At 39.4% G+C, this 24,500-nt stretch overlaps 1 protein-coding gene across 4 annotated transcripts in view; it reads left to right on the top strand.

The window, feature by feature from the left end:
- Positions 1-24,500, top strand: part of RAB11FIP3 (RAB11 family interacting protein 3) — a 153,915-nt gene that overhangs the window by 125,398 nt on the left and 4,017 nt on the right. For all 4 annotated transcript variants that reach the window (XM_072601714.1, XM_072601706.1, XM_072601720.1 and 1 more), the window contains 6 exons: positions 5,157-5,260; positions 12,044-12,184; positions 14,769-14,850; positions 20,918-21,055; positions 21,856-22,011; positions 22,457-22,597. In XM_072601714.1, the coding sequence (XP_072457815.1) occupies positions 5,157-5,260; positions 12,044-12,184; positions 14,769-14,850; positions 20,918-21,055; positions 21,856-22,011; positions 22,457-22,597 (762 nt within the window). The remainder of the gene's footprint in view (positions 1-5,156; positions 5,261-12,043; positions 12,185-14,768; positions 14,851-20,917; positions 21,056-21,855; positions 22,012-22,456; positions 22,598-24,500) is intronic.

The following is a 24,500-nucleotide window of genomic DNA, read 5'->3' as shown; positions in this document are numbered from 1 at the left end:
TTCTGCTTGTTCAGAACTTGCTGCTCTTCTACTTCCCTCAGATATACCCACTAATGTCCCCTTCTCCAAAACTACCTATGCCTCCCCTCAAAACGTCCATTTTTAAGGATAGCTGATCATAACATTAAAAGGAAGCATGAGACAGTGAAAAGAACACTAGCTGGAAAGTGTTCCAAAGTTTATCTAGTCCACAGGTGTCCCGCTTGGGCTGCAGAGATTGCCTCTTTGAGTTGGACACTTCTTATCTAGACCAGAACTTTCATTTTTTAATAAAGTGAAATTTGGAGGCATGAAGTGACTTACTCAAGATTGTGCAGCTAGTTAACCCCAGAGTCAGAGTCAGAACCCGGACTCCTCACTCCCTCTTCAGTGTCCTTTGTACCACTGCACTGCTGTCTCGTACAATACAGTGCTGTTTTTAAAAGTAATTGTTTTTTAAAATGAACCTTTTTTTTTTTTTAGCACTGTAGAGTATCAACATATAGTTCTGATTTTATGTTACATTTTTTAAAATTAAGTTTAAATAAAATATTACACTTACATTTTATGTACTTCACACCTTAATTTAGGTGAAGTTTTCTTTCTATTTCCATGAATATGACCTTTCTTAAAAAATCAAGTAACTTATAATGGCTAATGAAACTCCTTCCTTGCTCTGCCTGTTTCTAATCATTCTGTTATCTCATTTTTCCGTAGTGCAGTGTGAGGGAAATTGTAACCATTGTGTAGAAAAGGAATGTTTGTTTTTGAAGGATGATTATGGAACTGAAGCAGAGTTCTTTCCTTAGCCTTGTTCTGTTTAACATTTTAGAAGGAAGAGAAAATGAGTTAATCAAATTTATAGATGACATTTTAACCATCTGAAACTTTGACAGATAGGATTAAGAATATAGCTGATATATTATGTAGCAGACTCGGTATTCAAAAATATTTTGTCATCTTAGAAGAGTGAACCAAAACTAACAAAATGAGATTTAATAGGGCTAACCATCAATCCATCAGTGAGCATTATTAATCACCTACTATATCCAGGCACTCTGCTAGATAAAAATCAACATTTGAAACAATCCCTACTCATGAGAAAGGTAAAGTCCCTCACGTGGATTGAAGCTTCAACTGTACAAGTTCAAGTGGGGAAGCTGTGCTTAAAAGCAGTTCTTAAGAAAAAAGAAAAATCTAACAAAACTATTCAGAAGTAGAATGAGCTGTCCTGGGCAGTCATAGGTTCCCTTTGACTGGCTAGATGTGTTGTAGAAAGGATTCTTATTCAGGTACGGGTTGAACCCTGGGGGTGCTGGAGTCAGCTGGAACTGGCTTGTAAGAATTGGTTGTTAAATTACACAACAGGGCTTGATTGTTAAACTTAAAAGTGTCATGCATACTCTTTTTCCTTCTTGAGAGCCTGTTGTTAAATATTTTCTAGCATACTGCTTGATGGACCAACTATCTCCTAAAGCCCCTTTCAGCGCTAGATTCTCAAAAGAAGGAATGAAAATAGAGGAAAGAAACATTGTATGAATCCTTTTCTAGATACACAGTACAGATTTTCCTGCTAGTAATTTAATATTTATTAGCTTAAGTGACAACCATTTTATAGACTGATTGTATTATGTGAGGTTAGTATCAGTAGACCTAAAACAAAGCAAAGTTTTGTCATAGAGCCCCACTGGAATAATTGTTGGGGGGGGGTTGTGGGAAGATATACTGCTGTAATATACTGATATTACTCTAATACCACTGATACATTGTGGTAGAGTTGTGAATTGGGCCTAGAAGGGTTGTAATTGATCCAGCCATTCTGTAAAGAAATGTGGAATTATGCTTAAAAAAAAAAGACTAAAAATATCCATATACTTTGATCCAGAGATCCTTCTGGTAGACCTAAGCCCCAAGGAGATCAAAGACAGAAAGTAAAGTCTCATATACAATAATCATCATCATAATAGCAATAGTAAAAATAATAATAGCTAAAATATATGGAGTGCTTTAAAGTTTGCAAAGCACTTTACATTTATCATTTCATGTTATCTTTGCAACCATCCTGTGAAATAGTTACTGTTATCTCCATTTTACAAATTAAGAAACTGAGGCTAAGAGAAGTTAATATTCATATAACAGCCCTTTTTGTGGTAGAATAGAATTGGAAACAAAATCGATGCTTATCAGCTGGGGAGTGGCTGAACCCACTGGGGTACATTCTTGTAAGGCTAAAGAAACAAATGGGAAGAAGCTGGAGGAGGTTGTATGAAGCACCCGAAGGCCTAAATGAATTAATGCATGAAGCTAAATCAGGAAAGAATATGCACCTTGACAGCAATGTGAATAGAAAGCAAAGCAACAAAAACAGGAAACTGAATGCTATGCAGTTATCCTGGCCAGACTTGACTTGAGAAAGAGAAAATTCTTTCCCCTTGCATCATTGCCGAGGCATGAAACCGTGGACATGGAACAGAGGATGTACTGCCAGCCATGATCGATTTGTTGATGAGTTTTGCTAAACAACTTTTTTCCCTCTTTTATTTTTAAATTTTTTGTTAGAAAGCATCGTTTATTGTGTAAGTGAGCAGAGGTTATGTTTGTAAACAAATGTGATATGAAAACAAAGGGTATCAAGAAGAATAAGACTAAAAATTTTTATAAAGGAAATAGTAGTGGATTGGAGGTAGGAAACTAGTCTAGTCCCAGTTCTCCAATTATTTATCTGTGTGATGTTAATTTGATACCTGTGGGGAAAATGTTTTAAATTAGTAACAAGAGAAATGCAATTTTTGTTGTTACTGTATAATATTTTTTGATATTGTAAAGTCTCAGTCAACTTTTAAAAAGTATTTATCTATTGATGTATTTTATTTTTTATGTTACCTAAATTACCCCCATCTAGTCCTTCCCTTCTCCTAAATACCCTCCCAGAGGTCCATCCCTTATAAGAAAAAGTTTTTTAAGTTGAGGAAGAGAAAAAAAATCAGCAAAACCAATAACCACATAGAAAAGCTTGGCATTCTGTGTAGTGTACCACACCCTCCCCTAGCCCCAGGGATCCCCACCTTGACCGTGAAGCCATTGGAGGTATTGTCTCATGTCTCTTTAAGGACTAAGCTTCATCATTATAATTTCACTGATTCAGCTTTGATCCATTTATAGCTGTTCTTTCCAATTACATTGTCATAGTCATTGTGTATTACTTTCCTTGCTCCTCTTCACTTTGCATCAGTTAGTGTAGATATTTCTAAGCTTCTCTGTATTTATCATTTTGTCTCAATTCTTATAGAACAGTAATATTCCATTACATAGAACAGTAATATTCCATTACATTCACACAATTTGTAGCACAATTTGTTTAGCCATTCCATAACTAATAGACCTCTGTTTTCACTTCTTTGCTGTACAAAAAGTTCTGCTATAAATATCTTGGTATGTATGGAGCCTTTATTTTTGTTAACTACCTGCTTAGGGTATATGCCTAGCAGTGGGATCTCTTGGTCAAAACATGTGAACATTTTAGTCACTTTCTCTGTACAGTTCTGAATTGCCTTCCAGAATGGTTGTACCGATTCACATCCCCACCAGCCATGTGTCTGTCTTTCCACAACCACTCCAACACTGACTGTTCCCTTCATTTGTAAATTTTGTCAGTTTGCTGGTTGTGAGGTGAAGCTTCAGGATTGTTTCGATTTGCATTTTACTGGTGATTTGTAACATTCATTCCTATGGTTGTTAATTTACAATTCTTTTGAGAACTTTTTAAAATTTAAAATTTCATTTGATCATTTAACAATTGGGGAATAGTTTTTGATCATACATATATATATATACACATATATGTATTTCTTTTTATTTATTTATATGTATTAGATAGAAAACCCTTATCATTTGATATTTGATATAAAGATTTTTTTCCCAGGCAACCACTCCCCTTCCTAGCATTAATTTTATTTGTGCAAAAGCTTTTCAATTTCATTTAGTCAAGATTATCCTTTTATCATTTATAATTACCTCTTTTTATTGTTTGATTAAGAAGTTACCTCCTATCAGAAATGCAATATAAAACAACTCTGAAATTATGTTTCATAGTCATTAAATTTAAAAAGATGACAGAATTTTGAAAATAATAACTAATGGCTATGAGAAGATAGGCACATTAGTATACTATTGATAGAACTGTGATGTGGTCCAACTATTTTGGAAAATAATTTGGAATTTTGCAAAAAAAGTTGCTAGGCTGTTTTTTATACCCTTTGAACCAGTGATCCCACTACTGGGCAAGAAAGTAGAAGACAGAAAGAACCCACATATGGCAGAATATCTGTAGCAAGACTTTTCATAGTAGCAAAAACCTGGAAACACATTGGTTAGAAACTGGCTGAATAAATTATTGCATCTGCATGGAATAGAATGCTATTGTGCCATAAAAAGTGGTAAGTTTGAGAAACAGAGGAATACATGTATGAACTAATAGCAAGTAAAGTAGCAGAATCAAGACATTGTACATAATGACTACAATGACACAAACAGGGCAATTTAACTTGGATTAATTGCAGTGGCCAGCCTTGGTCCTGGAGAATGGAATCCCAGAGCAAATATACTGCCCTCTTACTGGAGAGCAAGAGGCCCACAAGAGCAGAATGTTACACGTGCTGTCATGTCATTTGGGGCCTTTCTGTTTAATTCATTTCTTTATTAAATGGGAGTGAAAGGACATACATATTGGGAAATGGCTGTGGTGGAAAAAATAAAGGGCTTTGGTAAAATTTTGAAACAGAAGGGAGGAGAAGGAACTCAGAAATCCTTTTGTTAAAATTGTATTTTTCACATTCATTTTTTAAAATTTTGAGTTCCAAGTTCTGTCCCTCTCTCCAGTCCCTTTCCCACCCATGAAAAGGCAAGCAGTATAATAGCAATTTTATGTGGAACTCAAAAATTCTGTTATACAGAAAAAAACATAGAGCATAGGTGACAGACCAAGTTGTGTCAAATATTGAAAAGACTTATTGCTGCAGGCAACCTGTACTGATGGCAAAGGGATTGGCTGCTTGAGTTTTACTCAGATGGACCGTGGAGATGGGTACTTTGTGCTCTGTCTTTCTAAAAAGCTCTCTTGTGAATAGGCTGTGTTTTACTCTTCACCTCACATCAGTTCTGGGCCTCTTATTGCAAAGGTCATCTTCTTGGAGAAGAGAGTGACGGAACTAGAGAAGGACACGGCCGCAAATGGAGAACAACACAGTCGGTTAAAACAAGAAAACTTGCAGCTAGTGCACAGGTGAGCCTGCTTTGACTTTGTGGAAGGGAGCTATACTATAAGTAGCAATGAGAAGGCAGATTTCCCTGTGGAAACCTTCTCAGAGCAATTATAAAAATGTCCAGACTGGTCCTGGCACCAGCCTTGGAGAGACCCTGTTGTTTATACTCCTTTCATGTCTAAGCCCAGACTTTGGGAGAAGCAAAGAACTCTTCCTGGGGCTACTTCATTCTTCATAGAGCATTTTAATGCAAAAAAGTCCTGTAAATTGAGAAAAGCCTCCCCAAGGGCTCTAGATTATGAGAAGATTGTGCTAAAGCTAGAGAAATACGCTTGATCAGTCAATCTTTTGAGGTATCTAGAACTGCAACTTTCAATTCAGCAGATACTCAGTATAGAACTATAGTGATTATTTTGTTCAGTCTCTTCATTTTACAGATTAGAGCTGAAGTCCAAAGAGATGAAGGCTAGATCTAGTGGAGGTGGGAAACGTATCCAAGTATGTATAATAGGGGCAGTACATGGGGAATTTTATATGAATGGCACAGACAGAAAAGACTGCGTGTAGTATAAAATACCAGAAAGGCAATCATTTCTGGGTAGGGTCATCCCAGAAAGCTTCAAGGAAAGATCCTTGAAGGCAAGGGGTTCTCTTACTTTTGTCTTTGTATCTCCAGCACCTGACACAATGACTGGAACTTAGTAAACACTTCTAAAATGCTTGCTATTTGATTGGCTTCTCTGGAGCCTTAAGGAATGACTGGGATTTCAATAGGCAGAGATTCTGGGGAAGATATTCTTGGTGAATATCTCCTTGTCTTTGGTCGTGTGAAGTGTAAGGTTTGCATAAGAGATAGCAAGTAGATCATATTTGCTAGGCTGAGGGTTCACATGAGAAAGTAAAAGGTGATAAAGCCAAGGCTAAATTGTAGAGGACCTCAAACTCCAGGCTAAAGAATTCAGACTCCATGTTTTAAGTAGTAGAAAGACACTGAAGTGCTATAAAAGCAGTTTTATAGAAAATATTCTTCTTTTCCTGCACAACTTTGGATTGGCCTGGGGAGATCAGATAGCTCATGACAACAGCCCAGGCATGAGACCAGCTCTTAACAACATTTTAAACTGTGGCTGATGATAGCCCCAGTTGGAAGGTGTTGTTTCTCACCTTTTAATATACCCCATAACTATTTCTGGTACCTCATCAATATAGAGTCCTGGCATGAATGGTTTGAATTTGTGACCTTATTACTACTTAGAAGTTGTCATCTTTAGTGAGGAAAAAGAATTAATTTCATATGAAAGATTATAGCATAGAGTCATTATATAAAATTCAGAAAAATAGATCTTTGAATATGTCAGGAAAAACTTTAAGTACTGGAAATGATTAGTATCATTGAGAGATTAGAGAGCTTTATGAGGAGAATGAATAGTGGAGACACCAATATTAAGATACATCGGATTTTAGGAGGAGTTGTAAGGGTCTGTATGAGCCAACAGACTTGCTTACTTTATTGTTTTATTGTGTGAGTCTATCATATGTAGATGGGTTCTGTTTAAAGCAACCCTGATATATAAAAATCTTTCTCTACCCTCACCTTTATATAGAGAGTACCTCCTCTAGCCTCTCTCCTCAAATCACATTCAGTTGGGTTCCTAGGAGGAACAACTGCTACCTCAGGTTCTAGGGGTAGCCTGGTGGTCTACACTTCCAAAATTGTAGCTCATGAGCTTCTACCAATGAGCTTTTTCTTTAATAGTCAGCCCGTAGATACAATTAGCTCAAAGTAATATCGTTTACTAAAATGGCATAATAGGACATTAGCTACAAAACATTGTGCTCCACAAACTTGAGGTGCACTATTTAACAAATACACACAGTTTAAGTACAAAAAGTGGAAACAAATCTAAGAGTACAGTAGTTGGGAAGTACACATGTAGAAGACATGTGTGGCCAAGCTATCCCACACCTCCATGTATGGGATCCCGACGTCCTTTCTTTTCAAAGCATAGTTGCCTCTTTTCTTTGCTGCCAAAGGTTACACTTCTTGTCTTGAGTGCTGCCTCTTTGTTTCTTTGTCCCAGAAAATGTAGGTTTCTGTCTGTCTGTACTCTCTGATGGACATAGCATCTCTTACTGGACAAATAGTTCAGCTGCAAGATTCTATAGCTGATATGGGTTTGAGAGAAGAGAGAAAATCCTTTGCCCTCTACCCCCACTCTTCCACTTCTCTCTGATAAAGGCACAGAGTTGCTCCCTGACTCAAATTTCTCAAATGAATAGTAAATGGCAAACTTAGAACTCTAACCTTTCCTGTGTGAAGATAAGATGCTACCACCCTTTCTTTAGCACCTTTCTATTTGAAACAAAACCCCCTCTGCTTTCTGACCCTCTCCCCCAGCCTTCTTTAGCAGGGATACCCATCTTATCCATCAGATTGCCCCCCCCCCCCCATCATCTTCACTCTTTCTCTTCATTCCCTTCTGCCTACAAACACATTCATGTGTCCACCATCCTTTACAAATCCTTACCTCATTCGATAGTCAGGAAGTATTGTCCTGTATCTCTCATCTCTTCCTTAGCTGAACTTCTTAAGAGAACCACCTCTACCCAATGCTTTCTCTGCCTCTCCTCTCACTTCTAAACTCTGCAATCTGGCCTCCTATCTCAGCATTAACCTGGAACTGCCTCTCCAAAGTTGCCAACGATCTAATCGCCAAATCTATTAATGTTTTCTCAATCCTTATCCTTCTTGAATTCCCTGTCGATCATCTTCTCCTCCTGGATCCTCTGTTCTCTCTAGATTTTCATGATACTGCTCTCTTTTGATTCCCCTGTCTGACTGCTCCTTCTCAGTTTCCTTTGTTGATTCTCCATACATGTCACACCCGTAATTGGATGTGTCTCCCAAGGCCCTGTCCTCGATACTTTTCTCTTTTCCCTTTATATTGTTTCACTTAGTGATTTCATCAGTTCTGATGAGCACAGTTATTATCTCTATATATTTGGCCTTAGTCAATCTGTATGTACACCTGTGACAATTCTTTCTTTTGGATGTCTTGAATTGGCTATTTCCTAGGTATTTCAAATTTAACATGTCTAAAACAGAATTAATTATTTTCTCCCTCCTCCCTACTTCTCTATAACTATAGATGGCACCTTCATCTTCCCTGGCTCACAATCTAGGTGTCTTCTGGTAACACCTCACTCTCATTCACTCCATATATCTAATCAATTGCCAAACTCTATTATTTCTACCATAATGACATCTCTTGTGTGCATCCCCTTCTCTTTATTCATGTAGCAACAGCCCTGATTCAGGGACTCATCAGCTCTCTTCTGGATTATTTTAATAATCTCTGTCTCTCTCCCTATCTGTCTCTGTCTGCCTGTCTGTCTGTCTGTCTGTCTGTCTCTCTCTCTCTCTCTCTCTCTCTCTCTCACACACACACACACACACACACACACACACACACACACACACACACACACACACAAACACTAAATTCCAGTGGCTACCTGTAATCTCCAGGATTAAATATACTTTGTTTGGGATTTAAAACTTTATAACCTGCTTCCTTCCTACCTTTCAAAGTTTCTTATACTTTACTTCCTTTCATGCACCCTATGACCCCGCTACTCTGACCCACTTTCCATTCTTCACATATAACATGGCATCTTCCAACTCCACTTCTCTGCCCTGGTTACCCCCATGCTCTCCTTCCTCAACATAGCTCTTAGTTCCCCTGGTTTTCAGCAAGACTCAAGTCAAATCTCATATTTTAAAACCCATGCTTAAGGCATGCCAGGTACTGTGCTAAGCACCAAATACCTTTGATCCTCTGAGAGCATTCTGAGTGCAGTACTCCCAATCTCACTCTCCCTGAGCTGGTTCACAACCTACCCCCATAACCTTGCCATACCTAAGGGAGCTCCTTCCAGCGTCCAGACTATTACCTTCAGCGCTATTGGACTGGGCCCACCAAGCGCACAAGAAGATTCACTTTGTACATTTCTATGAAACCCAGTTCTCCAAATCCAGGTCTTCCTGCAGGTGACTGTTTGTAGTTGGATTCCAGCCTCTGCCCTCACATGCTCCTTAGATTCCTAATTCCCCCACAAAGAGGAAGGGCAGGAGGAGGGAGACATAGAGTATAACCAAAGAAGTAAGTGGTGAAAAAGAGAAATAGGCTATTTATGAAGTGATAGCAATGGAATTACCAAAGAAGAGTCTATGTACACCATTTGCCCATTCCCTCCAGGTGCTCATGCCTTGCTATTTGAGGCTACGTTCCACTTACTGTTCGTAAGTATTGTATGTACCTAGTTACTGTGTCTTCAGTGCTTACTTAGTATAGTGCCTGGCACATAGTAAAGCATTAATAAGTACTTTTTTATTGATTTGCAACCCAGACAAGTTGATGTACACATGGTTTTTCAAGACTAAGACTGTAGAACAAATCAGATCTACTTATTCATTAGCATTTTAAGTGCTTTTAACCAGAACTTTAGAAATGGATTAAACAGATCCAGCCCTCTGGATGCATATTATAGACTATGGCTCAGGAAAATCTCCCCTATCAACCTCAGGCCCGTTGTCTGTGAAGAGTGGATACAGAGTTCACAGGGGATGGGTAGTTGTGTATAGAACCCATGTGGCTAGGGAGCTATCCCTGGTATCCTCAAATCTTTCCCATCTGTAGCCTCTGCCAGAACCTGCCTCCTTGAGCAACAGAGGCTGCTCCCAGGGTGTTGCTTCACTGGTTGAGTGTAGTCACTTCCCACCACCTCTGGAGCACTCTCCAGGTCTGGCTGGAGTCTTGGCCTTAGGGCCTTTTGTCTTTGAAGAAGAATCCAAGCTTCATGTGTTGGCTTCTGCTTTTCTCTGTAACTTGACTCTGAAGCTGGACTCTTCCAGGTTGAATGCACCTGTTTCTGATGCAAGATGCTCTTGCCAGTGAAGGAGAAAGGAAGAAGAAATCCCCTCACTGCTTACTGAACCTTCTAAGAGAAACAAGGGAAAAAGTGAAGGGCAAAAGTTCAAGAATATTCCTCAAGAGCTGAGTTCTTCCTCCAAAGCTGGCTCTTTTTTTAGACTGATTCCATAACTCAGTCCCATTTCTCTCAAGGAGTCTGACAGGTCCTCAGTCTTTGTCAGTCCTCAGTGAAGTTACCTAACCTTTTCGTGTGCAGATGAGCCAGTCAGGGTCTAAACGGGGCTCATTCTTATAACTTCATTCTAATGAATTGGGGAGACAGGGGACATAGTTGATTGAGTTCTCTTGATTCACCCACCCCTTAAACATCAGAAAGTACTCACTTGTTTTATTTCTGTTCCATAGATGGAAATTAATTCAATCTCAGGATAAGATCTAGGGTTATGAGTCTCAAGAACTGTTAACAGCTTGTCAGAACCTAAAGATAGTGAACAACTTTGGAATTCTAGTCAAAGGAACACCTCTCAAGCAATGAAGCATCTATTTAGCAGATATCCTGTGTCACACTGGACGCAGGAGATAACAAACACAAAACCAAAACAGCTGTTACCCTCAAGGAGTTTATGTTCTACTGGAGGGAATGATATATTCATGTTTGTCAGTGGAAAATATTTATGAAAGAATCAGGGCATAACAACTAAAGTGATCAAGAAAGGCTTCAGGGGAGTTGGTGCCTGAGCTTTGAAGAAGACTGGGATTCTAAGAGGGAGAAAGGAGAAAAGAGTAAATTCCAAGGCTGAGGGGCAGTCTGGACAAAGCACAGAGGCAGGAGCTCTCAAAGGGACAGCAAGAAGGTCAGTTTGACAATAATGTTCAATGCATCAAGGGACAAAATCATGCAGTAGCCTGAACAGGTAGGCTAGAACCACATTATAAGGGCTTTAAATACCAGGCATGGGAGTTTGTGGGTTTTGTCTTTTACATCCTAGAAGCAGGAGAGAGCCACTGGAGCTTTCTGAGGAGGGCAGCGCGGTCAGAGTGGTGCTTTAGGGATAGAAGGATGCCAGCTCTGTGAAGGAAGGGTTGGGAGAAGGAAGAGCAAGAGATGGTGATGTTCTGTGGGAGGATGTGAGCTGTATTGTGAAAGAAGAGTTTGTAAGACTTGGTGAGTAAATGGAGGTCATGGAAAGAGAAGAATTTTGATGACTGAAATCTGATGACCTTTGGTATTCAGAGGACTCCCTGCTTCTTAAAGAGTTGTTTGCAAAATTGTGTTTTTTTAGTCAAAGGTTTTTGGGGTTTTTTTTAAATCTCTAGGCACAAGATTTATCATGGCACAATTGCTTTTTAAAATCAAAATAAAATCAAAGAACGATTTTGTGTTTTGTTTGTTTAAAGAGCCTGAGTGACTAGAAGGTTGGTGATACATATCCTTATCAGAAACTGGAAAGTTAACAAGAAGAGTGGGTTTGAGGGAAAAGGTAATGAGTTCTGCTTTGAACGTGTGGAGTCATTGAGTTTTTATGATGTTTTCCAAATCATAGGCCTGGACTCTTGTTTTTTGTACCAACCTCATTTTGATTTTGAACTGAAGCAGTTGAAAATGTAGCTCCTGGTCTGCTTAGGTCCATCCTTAAGTATTGGGTCAGATTTAAAAGCTGTCAGATCCATAGGAATTTATGTACTGCTTTTATATGTCTTGAATGACCTTTGCAGCATGCTGTTTTGAATTATAATGGTTTCTCTTTGACAGTGTAAATGTTTTCTTCTGAGTTCCTGGGAGAGACAAGGAAACAGGCCCTGTAGAAGCAAACTGAACTAAAATGAGATTTTTGAGAAATGTTGATCTTTTCTCCTCTGTCTTTAAAGAGCTAATGCCCTTGAGGAGCAGTTAAAGGAGCAGGAATTGAGAGCTGATGAGATGATCCTTGAAGAAATCAGAAAGCAGAAGGAACTCCTGTGCAAGATGGAGAGAGAAAAAAGCATTGAAATTGAGAATCTCCAAGCCAGGTATGGCATGATAAAAATAAGAGTATTGATAGTGAAAAATAAAACTTGAATCAGATCTATATAACAGAAAATCTTAGTTCAGTATATGAATTACATTGAAGTTTGCTATGTATCTTTCAGTCCAACCATTTAACTGATACTATGCACTGAAATCTTTTAATTTTATTTAAATAAAAGAGTAGGACCCTAAAATTTGCTTTCCCAGTTACCTTTCTCATATTTATAGATTTTTTTCACACATCTTGTGATTTCTTTCTTTCTGTAAACTACAACAGCCCTGGGCCGTTTGCATCATCTTTATAGAAATGAGATTGCTAACTGAGCGTTATGACTGAGAATCATTATAAGATGTGGGAAGGGAAAAAGCAATGTGTATGCATAAGACTACTTCACTAAAGGACAGTGATGATTTGTGCTTAAAGATCTTGTGTGAGGCTGAGTCTATCAAGGAGGCAGTGTATTCAACCTTTGGCCTTTTATCCCTGGTGCTGAGTTCTGAAGTCGTTTCCCAGACCACTGTTCTAGTCTACCCTGAGATGTAGTGTTTCTTATAAGAAATATAATTAAGAGTAAGAACAATTAACAGATTTTTTTCTGGGACTATACAAATACAAAACTTCAAATATGCATTTCCTCTGAAAGTGCCAAATAACATTTTCTTTTTGATGCTTTCCATGTGAATGTGGTCACATGAGAGATAACATACTATAATCTGGGTTATTGAAGATAGGTTCCAAGGTCAACGAATTTTACTATTCCATATATACATTGTGTTGATGTGCACGTTTTGTTAACTTTGTCTTTAGCGATATTAAAGTAAAAAGAAAGAAATTCAGATGAGGAAATACCTTCTGTCTGTAGTCAAAACTATCCAATTTACAATGTTCATACCATACTATCTTCCTTTTGTTAGCAATGAGTAAACCATAAAAATGAAAAGCAGCATGTACCATCAACAAACATCAGACTGTTACTCAGTTTGTGTAATGTTGTCAGGGAATATACTCTGTAGGTGAAGGGATTATCTGACTGCTTTTTGGGAAGCGTCTGTTGTGTCAAAACGAAAAATATATTGAAAACTTTTTTAAATGCTCTCACAAGTCAGTGATCAGTCATCGTTAGGAAAAAGAGCATTCTTGTCAGGACAGGCATTTGAATTGGAAAGTTTACCACTGAGGGTTCAGCAAAAGACTCTTAAGCAGTGCTCATGTACCTCTTGGTGCTTCTTTTTGGCTTTCCCTCAACCTTTTAATTCTTTCTGATTTGAACTCTCATGTATTTTGACCCTTTGTCCTTTGTGTAACTCATTCTGTCTCTGCTGCCTTTGTGTGTTTCCTGTGGCTGCAAATCAAGTACAAGGTCACAAGAAGACCTTCTGTGGGACAGTGCCCTACTTACCAAGTCATACAGCCATGAAGCAGATTTCACATTAAAAATCTCAGGGAGATGGGAAACCTAAAACCTTGCTTTCCTCTTTTTATGAGGTGTTTTTATGAGGGTGGAAGATGGGGGTGGGGGGATCAGTGAGGAAGGAGAAGGAGGCAGCAGAAGACCATCCTGAATCTCAAAGGAGAACTTCTAGATCCAAATGGGAACTTCTCAGAGTAGTAACTTGACTGATAGCCTGTAAACACATCCTCAATTCAGTTACAGCCCTGTATGAAAATGTTATCAGCATGGAGTCAGTAGTACCTTTCTCACCTTTCTCTGTAGATTGCCAAGAATTTTGACTTCCAGACTTAACTTATTTTGTAAATCTATAGTAGTGAAAAAACAGAGATGAAAATATATTTATTTTAACATTAAAGTTTATAAAGGGACAAACAACATGTAGTGGTCCACATAGCCTTATGCCAAGGTTAGACTTGATCTGTATTCCTAGGTAATCTCAGAGGAGAGGGAATTTATTCCCTTAGGTAGGTTCATACTGATTCTTTCTAAAGTTACACTCTCAGGACCAAGCTACAATGGAGCAGTCTATACAGACGGAAGGCCCAGGTGCCTAGAACAGATACAGAGGTATAATTAAGCTCCTCCTAAATAATCAATTGAATCTCCTTCCTATGAAATATTTCTCTAGCTTCTTGGTCTTCATCATTCTAGAATTGTCCCAGAACTCCCAGGCAGAAGAGAAACAAGAAAAGATTAGGGGGTTTTTTGTTTGTTTGTTTGTTTTTTTACCACAAGAGAAAAGTGTTGATTATTTCTGAAAACTGGGCAAGACTATAATGGGGTGGGGTTGAGGAAATTCTTGTTATGGTGCTAATTAAAGTTGTGTTATTGAGGGCTAAATGTCCAGTTAAATAAAATAAACATTTTATAAGAACTTTCTAAGAACTTAAAAGTTCTTTACTTTTCCTACATTAAAAAAATCTCTGCGATAATTTACTTGACCTGCAGTAATAAATAGTGGCTGTAATTTGTTGGAAGAATGAGAATTTCTGGATTCTGGAGGATCTCATATACAAGACTAACAAAAAACTTGCATGTCTGAAAGAACTATGTTCTCTGGGGCTTTTGTCAAAAACTTCTGTCTTTTGGTAAGCAAATGATGAAATTCTGAGCCTATGCTATTTTCTAACAGATTACAGCAGCTGGATGATGAAAACAGTGAGCTGAGATCCTGCACCCCATGTTTGAAGGCCAATATTGAGAGACTAGAAGAGGTGAGGGCTATTCACATGGACTTCCCCATTTATGTACCTCTTGGGCCCAGGAACATACTCTTCTCTTGCCCAGAGGAGATGGCTTGAAAGTGGTGCTTCAGGTTTGTCTGATACAGCAGTGGCTTAGTCTCATTCATTTACTCAAGAAGCGTTTATCAAACATCAGACCAAGTGCCAGACCCTGTGATAGATCTGAAGGATACAAAACCAAAATGAAATAGTCCCTGTCCTCAGGACATGTAGACAGATCATAAATAGAAAATATATACAAAGTAAGTGCAAAGTAATTTTGGGAGAGGGGAGGGTGCTAGCAACTAGAGGGATCAAGATAAAGTCTGCATGAGAATTGACAATTGAGCTGAATCTTGAAGGGATTTCAGGGTTCTAAGAGCCAGAGATAAGGAGGAAATTCATTTTGGATGTGGGACATAGCCTGTGAAAAGGCATGGAGATAGGAGATGAAATATCATGTACAGAGTGGGTGAAGGGGGAGTGCTGTACAGTCATCCTTACAAGGTCAGCTGGACTCAGATTGCATTTTGTCTCAGTGGCAATAGGAAGTCTCTGGAATTTTTGGAGCAAGGAAGGGCCATGTATTTTAGGATTTTCAGTTTGGCTGCAGTGTGGAGGATGAATTGAAGATGAAGAAACTCAAGGCAAGGAGGCCAATTGGGACGAATTTATAATAGTCCAAGTGAGAAGTGATGAGGGCCTGGACTCTGTTGGAATAGATATCAGGGGAGGGAAGCAAAAGACATGGGAGTAGAATCAATAAAATCAATCAAATTTGGCAACTGATTGAAAACGGGGAACAAAGAAGAGCGAAGAACAAGTTGTGAAACTGGGTGACTAATTATGTTCTCAGAAGAGAAAGGGAGTTAGGGAGGAGGAGGAGAGAAGAACATTTGGAGTTTGAGATGCCTACAAAACATCTGACTGAAGTGTCTCCTAGGCAGTTGGTGATGTGGCACCTGGAGCTCAGAAGAGAGACTGAGGTTGAATGTATTAGTTTGGAGGGTCATTGACATAGAAATGGTAGCTGAACTTGTGGGAACTGATGAAATCTCCAGGAGTTGTCATGTAGAGAGATGACTCAGGACAAAGACATAGGGAGGAGTAGGACGCGTGTGATGATCCAACAGAGAATCGTGAGGTTTAAATAATAGGCATAGCCAGACAGGTTGGAGAAAAGGTAAGAGATTAGTGTCATAAGAACCTCAGTTGAAGAAATACTATTCAGGGAAAAAGGTAGTCATCACTGTCAAAAGTTTCAAGAGATGTATGTCAAAGAGGATGAGCACCAAGAAAGCCAGATTACAAGGATGTAAGAAGTGAAGTTACTGCACAAACAAAGCCAATGTGGCTTAGAGTAGTAGGGAAACAGTTAATTTTGCAACAAGTTTTTCTGATAAAGGTCTCATTTCTAAGATATATAAGGAACTAATTAAAATTTATAAGAATAAGAGCCATTTCCCAACTGGTAATTGGCATAGGCAGTTTGTAAGGGAACAAATCCAAGCTATTTATAGCAACATAAACAAGTATTCCAAATCACTAATAAACAGAAAAATGTAAATTAAAGAAACCCTGAGGTTCCATCTCACACTCTTCGGCAAATTTAACAGAAAAGGAAAATGACAAATGTTGGAAGATCTGTGGGAAAATAAGCACATTAATGTACTGTTGGTGGAGCTTGAACTGGTAGAGCCATTCTAAAGCAATTTGAAACTATCCCCCAAAACTTACTAAATCATGCATACCCTTTGACTCAGTAACGCCACTATTATATGCATACCCCAAAGAGCAAAGAAAGAGGAAAGTAAGTCAAATGTATAAAATATTTGTAGCAGCTCTTTTTTGTGGTGGCAAAGAACTAGAAACTAAAAGGGTACCCATCATTTGGGGGGATGGCGAATAAATTATGACATGGAAAGGTAATGGAATTCTATTGTACTCTAAGACTATGCTTTTAAACTGTGGGTCGTGACTCCATATAGGGTTGAAAAAAATTTGGCAGTAGTAAAAGGTTTCTGAATGTGCAATGACCAATAATTAATTAATCAAACAAGTAATGAATCCGAAGTATTTTTGGCTGTGCTTGCCACCGCAGCCTTGGTTCTGAACACAAAACATGCACACTTTGCACTGCACATGCCCTCGGGCCATGCAAGGCCACCAAACTGAGGAAATGCAGAAAGGGGTCAGGAGTGGAAAAAGTTTAAGAAGCCCTGCTCTAAGAAGTGATGAAGGGGATGGTTTTGGAGAAAAGTGGAAAGACTTGTATGAAATTATGCAGGATAAAGTGAGCAAAACTAGGAGAGGAATTGATGCCACTGTGAAAAAACAACACTGTAAAAAAAACAAACAAGCAACTTTGAAAGCTTTAAGAACTCTGATCTATGAAATGATCAATAGTGGTTCCAAAGAACTGATGGCAAAGAACGTTACCCATCTCCTGGCCAAGAGGTGATGATCTAAACATTCAGAATGAAACGCTTATTTTTGGACATGGCCAATATGGGAATTTGTTTTGCTTGAATATGTATGTTTGCTACAGAGCTGTGTTTTCTTTTTCAGGGTGTGGGTAGGGGTAGCAAGAGAAGTTTGGGAAGGAGAGAAAATAAATGTTTGTTAATTGAAGAAAATAAAATTTAATTTAAAATAAGTTAATGAAAGGAGAGAAGATGGAGGAAACAAGTGAAGCTGACTTTTTTCCTAGGAGTTTGGCTGAAAAATGGAGGATTATAGGAGAATAGCAGTAGCAAATGGTAGGGTCAAATGAAGTTTTTTTTTTAAGGATAGGACAGATGTGAGCATGTTTACAGGTTACAGGGATGCATCTAGTGGATAAGGAGATACTGACTATTAGATGAGATAATTTTAGGGGCAAACTGCAGGAATAGATGAGAGGGCAGGAGGGATTAAAGCTATGAGTAGAGGGAATGGTTTTGGTAAGGGGAAAGGCCACTTCTGACACTTGGAGGAAAGGGAGAGAGAATGTAGGAGGTGTGGAATTGAGAAAAGGGAGCTCATAATGAATGGCCTTTTTTCTCAGTAAAGTATGAGATAAGATCCTCTTCTGGGGGGGGGGGGGGGGGGCAGAGTTTGGAACAAAAGCTGGAGATTGCCCTGTTAGGGAAAAGCATAAGAATTTCCTTGTAGCAGGGAGGGCCCAGATGAGGTTAGATAGCATACATTTATAATAGACTCCAATCAGCAGTCCTGTGGCTTCTTTAAGTAAGAGCAGTGAAGGTGGTGATAAGCGGGCCTTGGCGTTAGGAAAGGCATGAATATCAGTAAGACAAAGGAACGAAGTGTGGGCAGAATGTGGTTGAATTTGTAACAGTTCTTGGGAAGGGGACTATTTTCAGTAAAATCCCTTGGAAGCACGTACTTTTAAGCCCCTGCCCCTTGCCCAGGCCAGATCACTCAGTTGGTTTAATTATGGAGCAGATGAGGCCAAGGACATGGGATTGATCCCAATAGAGGCCAGGAGCTTCACGGAACAGAATCTTCACTGAGAGCTATAGGTGCCTCCTTAATGTAGACCAAATGTCTCACCAGTTCATGTTCTTGCTGTCTCAGTGTAGCCCATCCCAGCTCCTGGAAAAGCAAATGATTGTGTATTATTAATGTTGCCTTGAGATATGAAGGATCTGACACTTGGAAAGATACCTTGGTCTTGCTTGGTCCCTAACTTTTACTTTCAGGGTGAAATTTAGAGGCCCAAACTAATTAAAAATGATTGTTTCCTTCAGAGAGATGGGAAAGGGCTCTTTCCCAATACAAAAATAAACTTCAACCCCAAATCTAATATCTTATGCTCCTTGAACTTTTAAAGGACAAAAATAGCAAAAAGCATAATAGAATCATTTTAAAATTCACAATGACCTTTTAAAAATTCAAGGTGTTCCAAATAGTTCATTTCTTTCCTTCTCTGCTTTTCCTCCCTCATATGATTCTGACTGCAGCTCTAAAATCTGCCTTAACACTGACAGTCTTCAGATCCCTCTTCAGAGATCTTCTAGGATCCTAAGGGTCCAAGAGATCAAACAAGAATGACCTTTGTTCTGGCCTGTTTTTCAGCAATCCAAATCCTCCAGTTCTTCATCTGCAAAATGAAGGGCATGGGTTAGATGGAGAGGAAGGCCCCTTCTAACTCTACTTCCAACTCTGCATCTAACTGAGAACCGTTTTTGTTCTCAAGCCTTTTATACTTTGGTACAAACCAAAATCTGCCCCATTCCTTTTGGGACCCTCAGTTCAGGCTATTTCACTGCTTCTGCCACCTCTTGACAGACTTAATATAAAAAGTTTCCTAGGTTAGACATTATCTTTAAAAACAAATCAGTAATGTACCATGAAATTCTGACCCTACTTCAGCTCACCTTCTTTAAAAAGTTATTATTAATAATTAAACTCATCATCAGTAGCATCCAAGACAGGTTATCCAGAATGGTCTCAGCTTTCTGGGAATCTTCAGCTAGACGCATGCACACACACACATGCACACATGCGTGCACACATGTATGCACTACACATGTACACACAAAATTATGTACATCATGGACAAATTAGTGAATGGCATATGGTGAAAGTGAAGGGAGGCACAATGTATTAAAGCTGTTTCATTTATATAATGCTTCTCCTAGAAAAGGTTGAGCCTTTACCAGGTAAATATTAGCCCTAATATGAGCAAAAATTTGATTCAGTAAAAGTTTATTATGCTTTTCCTTATATGCAAAGCACTGTGATAGATGCTAAAGATAAAAAAGATAGATGTGGAACTTACATTCTAATAAAGAGGTAGGACAAGTACATAAACATCTGTGATATGAGGGAGAGTGAGATAACTTCAAGATAGAAGTCCAAGCAAGGTGCTATGAAAAATTTGAGGAAAGAGGACAGAGCAGAGGGCAAGTAGGAAAATATTAGGAGAGGCTTTCTGAAGCAAGTGACACTTGAGTTAGGCCTTGAAAGAGAAAAGGTTTCTGCAGACAAGTGATAAGGGCAAGGGAATGGTGGGGCTGGGGAAAGCATTCTAAGCATGATAGAAAACAAGCAAGGGTTTGAAGGTAGGAGAGGGAGAAAGATAAGAGTAGGGCATTAAAAGCAGACCAGACCAGCTGGAGCATAGAGTACATATGCTGAAGTGGTAGATCAGAATCAGATTGGACAGAGCCTTAAAGACCAGGATCATCTATTAATACTTCTTCAGTAGATCATGTGTGTGTGTGTTCATCCTTTGTTGCCGCAGAAGAACATGCCATCAGAGAAATGATGATGACTTGCACTTGACTTTGTTTTGAATGAGGGAGGGCTGTGCAAGGTCACCAGCCTTACTTCTCCAGAGCCATCTGAATCCAGTGACCAGATATTCATCAGGATGCCTGGAGATGACCCAGGATGAGGCAATTGGGGTTAGGTGACTTGCCCAAGTGACTCACTTAACTTGCTAGTGAGTGTCAAGTGTCTGAGGTGAGATTTGAACTCAGGTCCTCCTGACTCGTGCACTGGTGCTCTATCCACTGCACCACCTATGTGCCCCTTGGTAGATCATGGGGAGCCACTGAAGATTTTTAAGCAGAAATGACATGATTAGAGAAGAATACTAGGAAGATTGTGTTTGAAGTTCTGTAAAGGATGGTTTTAAGGAAGCAGTAGACCAATTAATAGGCTGTTATGGTAATCTAGTTTAGAATAATGAGAGCCTGAATAGTAGGGTCATTATGGTAGAAGTTGAGAGAAAAGGTTAGATATAAAAGATGTTGTGAAAGTAGAATCATCTGGACTTGGATTATTGGATAGGACTGCTACTGACTGGATATACAGGATGGAGGAGAGGGAAGAGTCAAAGGTAACTTCTAATTACAAGCCACTGATATAATTGAGTTAAGAAATTGCCTCCAGTAAATATGGAAGATGAAGAAATTCTAATTGGATATAGAATATGTCCTACCAGGCTGAATGAATTGGAACATGTTTGGTGAGATGAATGTCTCTTTGGCCGGATTCAGTTTCAATGTGGCACATGGGGGTGGGGTTTTGCTTTATCTTTGTTATTCAGGAAAAGCAGAAATTGCTGGATGAAATAGAAGACCTCACCATTCAACTCAATGAAGAGCAGGAAAACAAAAGGAAAATGGGAGACAAACTGAGTCATGAAAGGCATCAGTTTCAGAAAGACAAGGAGTCAACCCAGGAGGTGAGAATGCGATAGAATAGTCGTATGTGAATGTTGGCTCCATGAAATCCAGCAAACAGTAAATATTATACCCCAAGTAAAGTATTGAGCAATGACTGTCATCTGTAATAGAAAGTATTCTCACTGAGGCAGGAACGGTGTTGGCACTGATATTTGACCCATCCATATAGTTCCAAACTAGTAATTGTTTTCTATCCCTGCATCATTGCCACCCTCTTTTTCCTGTTCTTTACCCATCACCCTGGCCTCCTTCTTCAGGCCTTTGTCCGAACCCAGTACCCCAGCAATAGCTACCTGTGGTCTGAAAACAAGCTTTTATCTTTCCCCTTCAATGGCAGATATGAACTTAGTAAAAAAAAATCAGTAGGTACCAATCTAAGGTCAGCCATGGTCAATTTTAGTAGTACATGTCTGAAAGGAATCAGAGCACAAGCATCTGTGTGGATTCTCATGAGATTTTAGGCCTTGAAAGGAAATATTATCTATCATCTTAGATTATCAACCAGTGTTAACTGGTATCAAAGCTAATTCAAGTTTGTAATGTTTTGTCTCTTAATGCAAAAAGTAATTTCTGCCAGTATTTACTACATCTCATTTTTAGTATGCTTTTTTGGCTGAAGTCTGTATTGGGGTGGAAGTGGGGAACATTTATCTTTCACCCCTGGAAATTCAACATACAAAGCAAAGTATGAGTAGAGATAAATCCAATCAAGGTTTATTTGAATTCACTCTGTAAAGCCTCCATGGGCCTTTAGATTCTTGTCTTGCATGAAACATTCATCTTTTTGGTTGCCTTACAGCTGATTGAGGACCTCAGGAAGCAGTTAGAACACTTACAGCTGTTTAAGCTCGAAGCTGAGCAAAGACGAGGCCGGAGCAGCAGTACAGGACTCCAGGAATACAACAGCAGGACACGAGAGACTGAGCTGGAGCAAGAAATCCGAAGGCTGAAGCAGGTATTAGAGCAGGCAGGGCCAGCAGAGCTTTGTCAGCAAACACAAGAAGGAATCTCCAGTAAAAACTTATGTAGAAGTGTCTGTCTTCACTTGTCCCTCCTTTCTCTTCTTTTTTCCTCTTTCTCTCTCTCTCTCTTTCTCTCTCTCTCTCTCTCTCTCTCTCTCTCTCTCTCTCACACACACACACACACGCATGCACGCATGCACACACACACACACACACACACACACACCCTACTAGCTTCTTTGCCCTACACAGTATCTGACCCATATTCAGGGAAATTACTCACCCAAAGAGTTACATTTGTACTGGCTCGGTTCTATCACTGGTTAATTTCCCAGGACTTCTTTCCCTCTAGGATGTACAGTTAAACATGCTTTCAGGATTGACTCAGTACCTCAAATAGTATCACCAGTAATGGTTTAATGTTTTTCTTATAACCAGGATAATCGAAATCTAAAGGAGCAGAACGATGAGTTAAATGGGCAGATTATAAACCTCAGCATCCAAGGAGCAAAGAACCTCTTCTCCGCCTCTTTCTCCGAGTCTCTGGCGGCTGAGATCAGCTCTGTTTCACGTGATGAGGTAGTGAATCAGTGTTGTAAATACACCTGTGGAGGTCCAGCCCCTTTCTCTTCACATCAAACCATGTGGCATTATTGTCTGATTCCCTCACTTTTACTGATGAGGAACCTGAACCTCAGAGAGGTTAAGTGATTTACCCAAGGTTTCAGTGCCAGTAATGCTTGAGAGGAGACTAAAATTCAGGCTTTGTAAATCCCATTCCATTGCTTCTTCCACTAAATCCTGTAGCCTTGTGTTCATTCCCACTGAAACTCACTAACAGTGTTGGAGCTTAGATGATGGTATTTGTAATCTTGGTCTTCAGTCCAATGTGTGTTTCTGTCTCATGTAATTTATGAATATGATTTTAAGATGCAGCTTTGTCTTGATCTTTCATTTACATGGGAACTGCTAGAGCTACATGAAAATCACCAGTCAGTAACCATTTAAGTACCTACTATGTGCCAAGCACTGCTCAGTGCTGGGAATGCAGAGGAAGGTAAAAGACAACCCTACCTCCAAGGAGCTCATAGTCTAATGGGGGACACAGCATGTACAGACAAGATGGAGACAGGATCAGTTGGAGATGATCACCAGCATTTGGGGTACTGGAGAAGTCTTCCTGTAGGAGCTGGGATTTTAACCAGGATTTGAAAGACTTGAAGGAAGCCGGGAGTTCGACATGAGGAGGGAGAGCATTCTAGGAGTAGGAGACAACCAAGCCCTGGAGTTGGAGGATTGAGTGTCTAGTTTGGGGAAAAGTAAGAAGACCATTGTCACCAGATTATAGATTTGAGTTGAGGACGGGAGGGGGGTGGGGATGGCACAGTGTAAGCTGTATGAAGACTGGAAAAGTAGAGGAGGGGCAAGTTATGAACGGCTTTGGACGCCAAAGACAGAGTTTCATGTTTGATCCAGGAAGTGATAGGGTGCAACTGAAGTTTATTGAGTCGGGAACAATGGATGACCTTAGAGAGATCAATTTGACAGCTAAGTGGAGGATGACCTGGAATGGGGGAGAGACTTGTGACATGGAAATAGCCAGTATAGTCCAGGCATGAGGTGATGAGGGCCTACACCAAAATGGTGGCAGTGTCAAAGAGAAGGAATCACATGTCAGAGATGTTATAAAGGTAAAATCATCAAGGAGCCTTGGCAATGGATGAGATACAGATTGGGGTAAGAGAGAATGAAGGATAGAGGGTAACAGCTAGTTTTGAGAGGTTGGTGGTACCCTCAACAGTAATAGGGAGGTTAAGAAGATGTGGATGTTTGGGGGGAAAGAGAATGAGTTCAGTTTTAGACACATTGAATTTAAAGTGTCTCTGGGACATCCAATTCAAGATGTCTGGTGACAGCTGGAGATGGGAGACTAGAGGTCACCAATTTCAGTCTTGTATAGTTTCTTACATTTCTGACTGATTTCCAACGTTACATGTTAACAGTGTAACAGTTGGAGAAGAGCAAAAGAGAGTATAAATGAAAGTGCTGGAGTGGAAGAGGATGCTATTTGGCCCCTTTCAACCTCTTCTGCCAGCCAGCTTCCAAGTCATATTTTTCCAAACTTCTCAGGGATATCAACATGGATGAAAATCCCAAAGACTTCTGCATCTTCAAATTTTCACTGAGTTTGAGTGATGAGGTGTCTTAAACCCAAATAAATTTATCATTTTGGTTGGCTGTGAACACCCTTGTTGAATGTGTGTATGTACTAGAGAAAGAAAGAAAATGAAATGCTTTGGGGATAACTTAGAATAATCTATTCTTAAACATTTTTAAATCCAGTAAAACTCCTATTTCTCCCTAGTACCCTTTACCACTCTCCCCAGAACTCCTCCCCAAAGCTCAGCGATCTTATAGAGGCAGAGTAGTAGAGTGGAAGAGAACTGGACTTGGAGCGCATAGAGACTTGGCCGAGAATCCT

This window comes from Notamacropus eugenii, chromosome 1, assembly GCF_028372415.1.
Source record: "Notamacropus eugenii isolate mMacEug1 chromosome 1, mMacEug1.pri_v2, whole genome shotgun sequence".
In the NCBI taxonomy this organism is placed as follows: Eukaryota; Metazoa; Chordata; class Mammalia; order Diprotodontia; family Macropodidae; genus Notamacropus; species Notamacropus eugenii.
Note: the sequence above shows the minus strand (reverse complement) of the source record. Positions and strands in the feature narration are given on the sequence as shown.